The sequence below is a fragment of the Sturnira hondurensis genome, unplaced genomic scaffold (genome assembly GCF_014824575.4).
Source record: "Sturnira hondurensis isolate 20B ecotype Veracruz unplaced genomic scaffold, ASM1482457v3 Scaffold0025395, whole genome shotgun sequence".
NCBI lineage: Eukaryota > Metazoa > Chordata > Mammalia > Chiroptera > Phyllostomidae > Sturnira > Sturnira hondurensis.
In genome coordinates, this window is record NW_028098026.1 from 1,131,278 (window position 1) to 1,142,586 (window position 11,309).

Below are 11,309 nucleotides of genomic sequence, written 5' to 3' on the forward strand. Positions count from 1 at the left end.
TAGGGGTCATGGCTGGGTTTCACCCACTACTTTGTTTTCAGTGCCTGGCACATACTGAAGCTCGGTAATCATATTGGTGAGGACTCTCTCAGTGTACTAGCAACCAGACTCTCATTGGTGTAGCTAGAAAAAGAATTTATTGGTTCATGTACCTAAAAATGAGAGGAATGGCTTCAGGCATAGCTGAATCCAGGTAGTCAAGTGATGTTAAAGGAGTGTATTTATTCTCTGTTTTGCCTCTACTTTAATTCACATTGGCTTTGCTGTCAGACAGGCTTCCTTTCCTGGGAGGGAGGGAGGTAAAGAGGATGCCCCAGGGAAAAACAGATCACGTTAACCAGAAGACAGGACAGATTTTGTTGTGCAGGCAAAAAGGGAGAGTAGTAGCTTAGTGAGTTTATAAAAGGCCAGACTCTCTATAAATTTCTACGCCTCTGCATAGCACCTTGGTTGGCATAGGCCCTCATGGTTTCAGGATGGCTGCCTAAGTTCTAGGCATCAGGCGTGCTTGAATAGGACATTTCCTCCTAGACTATCCTTTGGAAAGGAACATTTCCCACCCTCACTGGTGAGGCTCGGTGGTTTGAGTGCCAGACTGCAAGCCAAAGGGTTTGCTGGTTTGATTCCTGGTCAAGGCACGTGCCTGGGTGGCAGGTTCCATCCGAGGCCAGGGCACGTACAAAGGCAGCTGATCAGTGGTTCTCTCACATCGATGTTTCTCTTTCTTTCTCCCTCCTTTCCCCTCTCTCTAAAAAATAAATAAAATCTTTAGAAAGATAGAGACAGAGAGAGAAATAAAGGAATATTTTCCCAGAAGCCGCTGAAAGGCTTCTCTCAGGTCCCACTGGTCATGCTTGCTCCAGCTGTGAGAGAGGCTGGGAATAGTGATGACAGGAGGTGCTTTCAGTGTGGATGGGGGGCTCCACCAACAAGGGTCACAGATGGCTGGTTGCTAGGCAACAGCAACGTGAGAGTTCAGCCTTGGAAAAAAGTCAGGATAAGTTAATGTTCTTTATCGCCACCCTTACTCCTGGTCCAGTGTCTTCTCCACAGTGACCACTCTTTAAAAATTTTTTTTACAATATTTTATTGATTTTGCTGTTGCAGCTGTTCCAATTCTCCCCCCTTTGCCCCACTCCACCCTGTACCCACTTCCCTCCAGCAATCCCTTCCCTTAGTTCACATCCATGGGTCATGCATATAAGTTCTTTGGCTACTCCATTCCCTCTACTGTTCTTAACATCCCCCTGTTTATTTTGTACCTACCGAGTTGTACCTCTTCCTCCCTGCACCTTTTCTCCCATTCCCCCACACCACTGCCACCCCCCACCCTCCACTTAATAACCCTCCAAATGATCTCCATAGCTATGATTCTGTTCCTGTTCTGCTTGTTTGCTTAGTTTTTAGATTTGGTTGTTGATGCTCGTGCATGTGTTGCCATTTTAACGTTCATCGTTTAGATCTTCTTTGCCTTATATAGTTCCCTTTAGCGTTTTGTGTAAGAATGGCTTGGTGATGATGAACACCTTTAGCTTGTCCTTATCTGGGGAGCACTTTATCTGCTGTCCCATTCTAAATGATAACTTTGCTGGGTAGAGTCATCCAGGTTGTAGGTCCTTGCTTTTCATCACTTTGAATACTTCTCGCCAGTCCCTTCTAGCCTGTAAAGTATCTTTTGAGAAATCAGCTGACAGTCTTACAGGGGCTCCTTGGTAGGTAACTGTCTGCTTTTTCTCTTGCTGCTTTTAAGATTCTCTCTTTATCTTTAACCTTTGGCACTTGAGTCGTGATGTGTCTTGGTGTGGCCCTCTTTGGGCCCAACTTGTTTGGGACTCTTCATGCTTCCTGGACTTGTATGTCTGTTTCCTTTACCAAATTAGGGACGTTTTCTTTCATTATCTTTTCAAATAAGTTTTCAGTTTCTTGCTCTCCCTGTTCTCCTTCTAGCACCCCTATGACTCAGATGTTGGTATGTTTGCAGGTGCCCCAGAGGCTCCTTACTCTGTTCTCTTTCTTTGTTTTGTTTTGTTTTTTTTAATTCTTTTTTTCCTTCTTGCTGTTCTGATTGAATGCTTTTTTCTTCCTTGTGTTCCAAATCATCAATTTGAATCTCGGCTTCATCTTCTCCACTGTTGGTTCCCTATAGATTTTCCTTTATTTCACTGAATGCAGCCTTCGTTTCTACCTGGATGTTTTTTATGCTACTGCAGTACCCAATGATGTCTTTGAGCACCTGATTACCAGTGTTTTGAATTGTGCATCTGATAGGCTGCTTATGTCCATTTCATTTAGTTCTTTTCTTTTTTAGGAGTTTTGTTTCTGTTCTCTCCTTTGATCCACATTTCTTAGTCTCCTCAGTTAAACAGCCTCCCTTTGTTTGTTTCCATGTATTAGGTAGAGTTGCTTTGACTCCCTATCTTACTGGCATGGCCTATTGTAGAAAAGGCACCCGTCTGGATGAATTTGGCTCCTTTAAATGCTTGGTTGTTGGACTTCCATACAGCTCGATTTCCTGATGAACCTGGGTGATGTTTGTTTTGTAATTTCGTTGTAATTTTTGCTGCGAGGAGGTGAAGTGTGTTTACCTGCTCCTCCATCTTGGCCAGAAGTCTCTTCAACTGCCCCCTGCTGGCTGGGTGGAGGGATGACTGCTTTCACCAGTTTCCTGTGAATCTTTATAGGACTTTTCCTAAACATTATATACATATGTATATATCCATAGGAAACACATATTTATGTCCATAAATGGTAGTATATTACGCATATTGTTCTTTTTCCTCTCAATAGTATCTTATCCACTTGTACGTTGGTGGATACCAAGCAGAGGCCTCCCCCTTTTGACCAGCGGCACAGTAGGGTGTTTTAAATCATTCCCTCTGGGTGGGCATTTAGGTTTCCCCAACTTTACACTGTTGTGAAGGAGGCTGAGGGCCTGGGCCTCCTCTTTGGGCATGTGTGAGAGCGTTTCTCCCAGACAGAGGCCAAGGACTGGCACTGCTGGGCCCCGGGGTTAGTACCCTTTTTCTTTTAAAAGAGAGCCCTGGGGGCCCTCCTTACTGCCCCCTCCCCAGCAGTCAGTGTCAAGCCCTTCTTTCCCCCATGTTTTTGCTAGCATTTGATAGTATGAAGCATTTTGATTTTGTCAGATTTTAGGAGTAAAGCATGACATCCCATTGTGTAAATGTGCATTTCCCTGACCATTAGTGAGGCTGAGCATCTTTTGATACGTCTGTGGATTCCTATAGTGTTTGGAGGATTGCCTGTTTATGTGTTGGTGGCCCATTGGTCTGTGGGGTTGTTTACTGTCGTTTTATGGATTCCATGTGTCTCTTCAGATCCTCCATACCTGCTGACCAATGGCAAGCTGCCACTCTGGGCAAAGCGGCTGGTGAGTCTGGGATAGCTGGGGGCTGGCACGGAAAGGGAGCCATCCTCCATGATCTTGTTTCTCCTAGGAGCACTTCCCCTCCTACATTTCTCTTTTCCCTGGAGAACCCTATTGCCCTTCTAGTCTCAGCTTAGAGGGCCCTTCATTTGTGCAACATGCATTTACCAAACACCTACCCTCTGCTAGGCATTGTTCTGGCCAACAGACACAGTGATAAACAAGGCAAACTTTTTCCCTTCACCAGCTCATTTTCTTGTGAGGGAGATAGACAATATCCACAGTAACCTTAGTGCTATAGAGGGAAAAAAATATTGCGAAGGAAAATAAGAAGTATTGGGGGAGGGAACGACAATTTTAGGGTGAACAGAAAAGGCTTCCCTGGGAAGATGATATTTGAGCAGAGTTGAAGTGAGAAATGCAGATCTTGGGAAAGAAGTTTGCAGGCAGAGAGACCAGCTAGCTAGGGCAACGGCCATGAGGCAGGATTGTGCTTGGCATGTTTGAGAAAGTTCAGGGGCATGAGGGGTCTGGGCTGAGGGCAGATAAGGGGTAGAATGAAGGAAGGGCTCAGCAGGGCGGTGGGGGCCATATGGGGCGGGGCCACGTGGGTCGTGGTATGGTGCACTCCCTCCATACTCCTTGTTGTCCTTCTCCACTTATTTTTTCCCCACTGCCCTGAGTGAGATAGAGACAAGGGAGGGCTCAGAGCCGAGGATGGCCATGATCTAACTCCTGTGTTAACAGGTCCTTGTGGCTGCTTGTTGGAAACGGTTTCTGAGAGGGAAGCAGGGGTCCTGGGGAATAGACTGCTGAGATGATTCTAGCAGGAGAGATTGGAGGCTGGACCAGGAGGAAGACAAAGATGATTGGACTCTAGAGGGATTTTGAAAGTGGAGCCAAATGACTAGATTGTGAGATGAAGAGAGAGATCCAGATGATGTTACTATGGAACTAACGACCGTTTTCTTGGAAGACAGGCAGCCTAGGAGCTAGTAGGTGAGAAGCCGGTAGCAGAATTCTAAACCCTAGGTTGGAGCAATGTCAAAGCCTACAGGAAAATACTCCCCTGCAGACCAGGTCAGGGTATGCGGACATGCCCTCTCAGTCCCCCAAGCTTCCCCTTCTCAGTGCATATTACGATCGGAATTACATTCAACAAATAATCACTGTACACTTACTTCGTGTGGGCTTTGTTCTAAGTCTTTTATATTTATGATCTCATTTAGTTCTCATTGAGGTAGGGGCTGTTCCTGTCCCTACTTCACAGATAGAGAAACCAAGGCCCAGAGAGGTTAAGTAAGCTGTCCAGGGTGACACAGCTAGGAACTATAGGACGTGGGATTGACTGTAGGCAGGCTGGCTCCAGAGCCTGAGTTTTCCAACACCCAGCCTTCACCGTCTCTCAAGCAACAGTCCTGGCAATGAGCAGCGTTGGGCTGGACCAGGATGGGAGGAGAAGTGGCTGTACCCTGCATGTGTTTGAATGGCAGAGCCGACAGAATTTGCTGAAGAAATGCAATGTGGAATATGAGGGACGCAGTGAGAGAGAGGAGTTAAGGATGACCTCAAGGTTCTGGGCCTGAGCAACTAGAAAGAATAGCTGAGATAGGGAAGGCTCTAGGAAAAGCAGGTTTGGGGTGTTGGAAATCACTTTTAAACATATTTGCTTTGAAATATCCACCAAACATCCATGTGGAGCTGTAGAGCAGTTGCACGTGTACTTCTGAAGTTTAAGAGCAAGGTTCAGGCTGGAGAGAGGTGTGGAAGTTATTTCTGAGTAGCGTTTAAAGCCAAGAGCCTGGGTGAAGTTTGTGCAGTGTCCCTGGCTCTCACTGGGTTGGTGATCACTTGGCTTGCTGCCTGACCTTCCTCTCACCCTCAGCTGGGAGATGACGACGTGCTGGATGGCTCAGCGTTCCGCACCAAGCACAGCTACCAGCCACATGGTCGCTGGGCAGAGCGAGCTGACCAGGAGCCCCTCAAGACCATCCTGAATGTCCCTGACCTGGATTGCTTCTTTACCCCCATGAAGTTCGACAGCCTGGGGGACTCCGTTCTGGATACACTGGAGCCACAGAGCCTGGCAGGTCTGCTGAGCGAGGTAAGGACTTCCTGCTCTAGCCCAGCCTAGAGCCCCTATATTGCTGTGTGCTCAGGACTCGGGGCCTCAGCACTCTCGTTTTGGAAATATGGCTGACTGTCCCACTCCAGGGGCGTGAGAGGATTACCTGAGGTGGCAGAGGGCATCTGGAGGGTGAGCCCCAGGCCTGGCACACAGTGAGACTTCCTAGGGCAGACCAGGCATCTGGGAGGTGGGTCATCTTGGAGGTTAAGAGTTTGGGCCAAGACCAGGCCTGTGCCTGAGTGGAGGGTATTTGAATAAGTGGAGACTGGCCCTACCTCTTCCCAGTTGCTCAAATTAGAGCAAGGCTTGCCTCTCTGGGCTTCAGTTTTCAAAAATATAGACATTAAAGAAAAAAAAGAGGACAAAAATATTTCTTAAAAACGGTCATTAAAAAATAGCCCTCAGCCCTGACTGGTGTGGCTCAGTTGGTTGGGCGTCATCCCGCAAAGCAAAAGGTGTCTGGATCGATTCCAGGTCGGGGCACGTGCCTGTACTGAGTTCAGTCCCCAGCTGGGGCACGTACAGAGGCAGCCAATCCATGTTTCTCTCGCGCCTTGATGTTTCTCTCCTTCTCTTTCTTCTCCCCTCCCCCTCTCTCTAAAAATTAATAAATAAAATCTTACTTTTTTAAAAAAAGGCCCTCTGAGGACTTTTACAGAAATCCACTGCTAAGAACAGGGACTGGTCCCATTTAAGTTGCTAAAGCAATTTTTGCTCTTATTATTCTCCAGATAAAATTCTTGTTTTGAAAAAGACTTTATTTATTTGTTTCTTAGAGAGGGAGGGGGGCGGAAAGAGAGGGGGAGAGAAACATAGATTGTGTGGTTGCCTCTCCCATGCCCCCTACTGGGGACCGGCCTGCAAGCCAGGCATGTACCCTGACTGGGAATCCAACCAGCAACCCTGAGGTTCGCAGGCCTGCACTCAATCCATTGAGCCACACCAGCCAGGGTAAAATTCTGTTTTGTTTTGTTTTTTAATCCTGTATGTGTTTTCTTTTTATTGTGGCATAATATGCATGCAGGTATGTGCACAAAGCTTAGGTACATCGCTTGAAGAATTGTTACCTGTGTATATACCTATGTATAATATACACCGCCCAGGTCAAAATATAGAGCATTTTCTACCTCCAGGAAGACCCCTGTTTTCCTCCCAGGTAGTGCTGTAACCCAAGGTAAGCAGCACTCTGACCTGTCTCAGCATGGACTGGTTTGCCTGCTCTTCAACTTCGTACAAATAGACTCCTATGATGCAATTGGGCGTGGAGTGAGCTCACAGAAAACGAGGGTCTTGGCCCCAACCCTGGTGCACAGTGAGCGGCCCTCAGTGGGGGCTGCCATTACCCCTGACATCGTTATTGTAACACTTAGAAGCTTGCAAGTGTCCTGGTTGCCACGGCTGCCTCAGATGGCTGTGCCCCCTTACCCCACAGTCAGAGAGTCCCCAGGAAGATGGCCGTAGGAATCCCTCCTTCCTGCCCTTACAGAGGGAGTCTTCTGAAGCCAGAGAGGTCATCATCTCCCTGCAGGCAGAGGTGCCTGCCCCAGGGACAGACAGGTAAGTGTCCTTTGCACCAAGGAGCATCTTAGTTGGAGAGAGGAAGCCTCCCCTGATAGGCCTGCTCTGGAAGAACTGCTCTCCCAGTGGGCCTGTGGGAGTGGGGAGGAAGGGGTAGGGACCTGATGGGACAGGAGCCCAGCCCTGCAGCCTGCTTCCACGTTTTTAGGTGGAGATACAAGGGACTCCTGGGGGAAGGGAGCCTTTGGGGGAGGCAGGAGAGGCAAGGTAGTGCCCCCAAGAGGAGCAGGGTGCAGATGCCTCAGGGTTCTATGTAGGGGCCGGCTGCTTACTAACTAGCATGCTATCCTTCCCTCACCCTGTCCCTATTGGCCTTGCAGCAAGTGCAGCTGGAAAGCAGTGCAGGGGGAACCCGAAGACCAGCAAGGTGACTTCTACCTCAGAGTCTCCTCCCTGGGCTCGAAGGATCAGAGCAAACTCGAGGGTGAGTGGGGGCCAGGCAAAGCCCCTGCTGTAGCCTATTCCTCTGGCTAGGCTCCTTTCTGGGCACTGACGATGACCTGGACCCAGCCTTCCTGAAACTCAAGAGTGTCACAGAAGACAGACATGGTCCTTTAATGTTACCAGAGGACTCTGGACCCCAACTGCCCACCCACGGGAAACCCAGCTGTGCCACTTCCTACAAGTGTGACCTTGTTTGTCCATAGAAATAGGGGTGGGTACTATCATCCCTCTTCTCTAGACGGGGAAACCGCAGCCCTGAGAAACTGAGGCACCTACCTCACTCAGCCAACAGAGGACCTGGCTTTGGGCTTCTGACTCCCCCACACCATCCCCTCTCTGCTCCTTTAGACTCAGAGGATTTTGAGACCTACTTGGAATGTACCTCCACCACCATCCATTCCTCCCCTCAACACCTGGACCCAGACCCTCGGTTCGACATGACAGTGACCCCCATAGCAGGTAAACAGGGGCCAGGCACAAGGAAGGGCAGTACGTGGGCCTGGCTTAAGGGACGGTCATGATATGTAAGCACCGGCCCCACATCAGCTGTGCACTCGGTTCCTTCTCGGCCTGGTGGCAACAAGGTGTGTGTGCTGGGCGAGTCCAGCTTCCTCCATGGTGAAGTGTCTGGTGTCTTTGTCAGGGTGTCTGCCATGATTCACGGTCTTGAAGGCTCTCTCCTGCCTGCCCCCTTTGCCCCTCCACAGAATGCCCAGGAACCCCAGAAGAGTTGTCCCAGCCTGAGGTACCAGGCATATCCAACGGCTCCCTGCCCCAGACCCCTGAGCAAGAGAAGTTTCTCCGCCATCACTTTGAGACACTTACTGACACCCACTCTGAGGGTAGGGCCCCGCCCCTCTCGGCCCTGCCTTGGAAGACCATCCAGTGCTAGGCACAATATGGGCACCTCTGGTTTAGGGCTTTCCCCAGCAGGTCTGCTGCCTTTAGTGGGAGGGCTTATGTTTCATCTTAGGGACTCACCGCATGGTTTCCTCTCCCTGCTGTGGTTGCCCTGTGTTGTCTGTTGAGGGAGTTTCTGAGGATCTGCCCGCACCTGGATCTCAGTGGCTGGAGGGATTCTGAGGTCTCTCTTGGCATCTTTTCCTAGAGCTCTTTCACAGATCCCTAAGAGATGTGACAGCCTCTGAGGATGAGGACTCTCTAAATCCCCGGCTGAGCATCTCAGCCCAGTTCCACTCACACCTCCAGAAGACATCCAGGTAGAAGCTGGTGATCCAGTGAACCTTCCAGCTTTCTGTCTTCCCCCAGGGTGGGGCTGCGTCCTCTCGGGCACCCCCAGGGCAGGCACAACGGCCTGGTTTCCTCCCACAGGCTCAACCACAGCGTCCCTTTCCAGCTGCCCTTGAACCTTGTGAAGTCCCCAGAGCTCAAAGTCATAGACCTCGGGGAGAACCAGCCCAGAGCTGAGCCTCCGAGAGCAGATACTGGCTATGCCTTCCCGGGCAGGACCAACGTGAGTACTTGAGCCACCTCCTCAGGGCACAGGACTGGGAGCCGGGAGGCCTTGCCCTCACTTCACGGCCGTGCTTGCAGGTCCTCTCTGAGGGGAAGGCTAAAGAGCCCCTCGACACCCTGGAGGCCTGGTACCCACGGAGTGAGTGTCGCCATCCCTAGTAAATGGCCCCGAGCTTCTCGGCAAATGGCGGGTGCCCAGATGAACCATGGGTGGGCATGGGCACCGCCCACTGAGACCCTGCAGCCACCCTGGGTGGGGCCCTGTCTATCATTTCCGGGGCCTGGGTGTGAGAGGGAACCAGCTGCTTCCTTTACAGCCTCACGCCTCACAGGACTGGCTTCCCACGCCCCCTCTTTCTCGTTGCTGCCCACAGACGGGAGGCCTCTGACACCCACCACCCTGCCCACTCCAGGCCTCCACAGCCCCTCTACCTGCTCCTGCATGGAGGCTGCTGCCAGCTCCTGTGCCAAGACGTCCCACAGCATCTCCCTGGAGGACAGTGAGGACCCTGTCCTGGCCGAATTGACTAGACCCCAATGCAGGGCCCCGTCCATGGGGGAGCTGGCCTCCCTGGACCAGGAGCTTCAGGCCGTCATCACCACTACAGCAGCACCCAGCAAGGGTGCTGACAGCAAGGGCCAAGAGCCTGCCCTGACATCCCAGGGCAACCCTGAAGCCTGGGACAGCCTCAGACAGACCGTGTGGGGTGTCTGTGACAGGCTCTTACTGCCCCCGCCCCCACAGGAGACACCTACTACGTGTGTCGGGTCCCAGGAACCTGTGGCCACGCAGCCTGATGCCACGGTTGCCACAGCCAGCTTCCCAGCTCCCATAGATGTGAGCTCCCTGAGGCTCCACGGCTCCACCTTTCTCCCAAGGCTTCTGACCCCTGGGCCCCTCAACCCGCCTGCCCACCCTGATGGCCTCTCACTTCCAGAGGCCATGCCAGGCGGCCCTGGCAGCATCACCTCCCTCCCGGAGCTCACCCCTGGTGAGTGTCACCCTGGGATACGGCATTGCCTCCTAAGTGCATCCCATGGAAAGGCTAGCTGGCTCGGCTCCAGAGGAGGGCACTTGACCTGGCCACAGGTGCTGTGCCACTCATTCAGTCAGTCACTGGGCTATTTAGTGAGCACTTGTATGTGCTGGGCTTTTTGTTCTAGGCCCCGAGGACATGGATGGGCTGTGGTGGTAAACAGGACTATAGAGAACTGAAACCTTAATTGGGGAGGATGCCTAAACTAAATGTGTGAGGAAAGTGTCAAGTGTGTCATGAAATGGTATGTGCTCAGGAGAGAAAGAAGAGAAAGGTTTTAGGGAGTGAGAACTGGGGACAATGGTTACAGTTTTAAACTGGGTGGTGAAAAAGGCTTTGGAGAGACAGTGGTATTTCAGCAGAGACCGGCCACCCTGGTCTCTCTTGCACCAGCTGTAAAGTAGAGGTAACTTTCTCATTCCCTGCTCTCTACTCCTAGGTGTGCTCAGTGTGGTCCAGGACAGCCCTGAACACTGTGGGGAGCCTGGGGTGCCAGCTGCAGGCCCTTCCCCAGTTCCCCTTGGGCTGAGCAGTGTGGGGACCATCGTGCACACACTGAAGACAGCCTTCCAAGAAGCCCTGGACCTTTACCACCTGGTGAGCCAAGCCCCAGGGTCAAGGGAAGAGGCTAAAGGGGTGCCCTGGGCCTACCAGGCCTGAGTGGTCCCTAACAAGGTTAGCACTCCTTGCAGATGGTATCCAGTGACCAGCTGAGTACCGAGCAGCAGCAGGCACAGACTGAGCTGGCCTCCACCTTCCTTTGGATCCACAGCCAGCTGGAGGCCAACGACTGGCTGGTGGGGAGTGACGTGGCCCCAGCCCAGGCCCTGCCCAGCCCGGGTCCTCCCTCCCCACCTACGTTGTGCCCTCTGGCTAGCCCAGATTTGCGTGCCCTGCTGGAACACTACTCGGAGCTGCTGGTGCAGGCTGTGCGGAGGAAAGCCCAGGGGCACTGAGGGCCAGCAGCCCTGCCATGTTCTGATGAATAGGTATTTTAAGCAAATAAATGGACAACTTGGAGGAATGGTTCCTGGTGCCTATCCTGGCACATCCACAAAGCCCTTCTTCAGGTGGATGTAGGGTGGGAGGGCAGGGGGCAGTGCCTCTGGGGGACCAGCCCAGGAAACTCTCGTATTCCTGATATTAGGCCCTGTCCTCAGAATCTGTCCATGAGAACATGGGACCAACATCCCCGAGAAGTTTGGGAACTGCAGTGATGATGACCCCAGCACCTGGTTCCCACCTGGGCTTAGCTCCAGCC

At 51.6% G+C, this 11,309-nt stretch overlaps 1 protein-coding gene across 3 annotated transcripts in view; it reads left to right on the plus strand.

Moving 5' to 3' along the window:
- WDR62 (WD repeat domain 62) overlaps nucleotides 1-11,068 on the plus strand; it is a 49,061-nt gene extending 37,993 nt beyond the window's left edge. The window contains exons 21-32 of one of the 3 annotated variants that reach the window (XM_037039656.1): nucleotides 3,336-3,388; nucleotides 5,271-5,489; nucleotides 6,946-7,070; nucleotides 7,412-7,515; nucleotides 7,884-7,994; nucleotides 8,243-8,377; nucleotides 8,644-8,755; nucleotides 8,868-9,009; nucleotides 9,090-9,150; nucleotides 9,329-10,003; nucleotides 10,488-10,645; nucleotides 10,741-11,068. In XM_037039656.1, the coding sequence (XP_036895551.1) occupies nucleotides 3,336-3,388; nucleotides 5,271-5,489; nucleotides 6,946-7,070; nucleotides 7,412-7,515; nucleotides 7,884-7,994; nucleotides 8,243-8,377; nucleotides 8,644-8,755; nucleotides 8,868-9,009; nucleotides 9,090-9,150; nucleotides 9,329-10,003; nucleotides 10,488-10,645; nucleotides 10,741-11,004 (2,159 nt within the window). In that variant the 3' untranslated portion in view covers nucleotides 11,005-11,068. The remainder of the gene's footprint in view (nucleotides 1-3,335; nucleotides 3,389-5,270; nucleotides 5,490-6,945; nucleotides 7,071-7,411; nucleotides 7,516-7,883; nucleotides 7,995-8,242; nucleotides 8,378-8,643; nucleotides 8,756-8,867; nucleotides 9,010-9,089; nucleotides 9,151-9,328; nucleotides 10,004-10,487; nucleotides 10,646-10,740) is intronic. The other 2 variants (XM_037039654.1, XM_037039655.1) reach the window with 2 other exon arrangements.
- The last annotated feature ends 241 nt before the right edge of the window (nucleotides 11,069-11,309 follow it).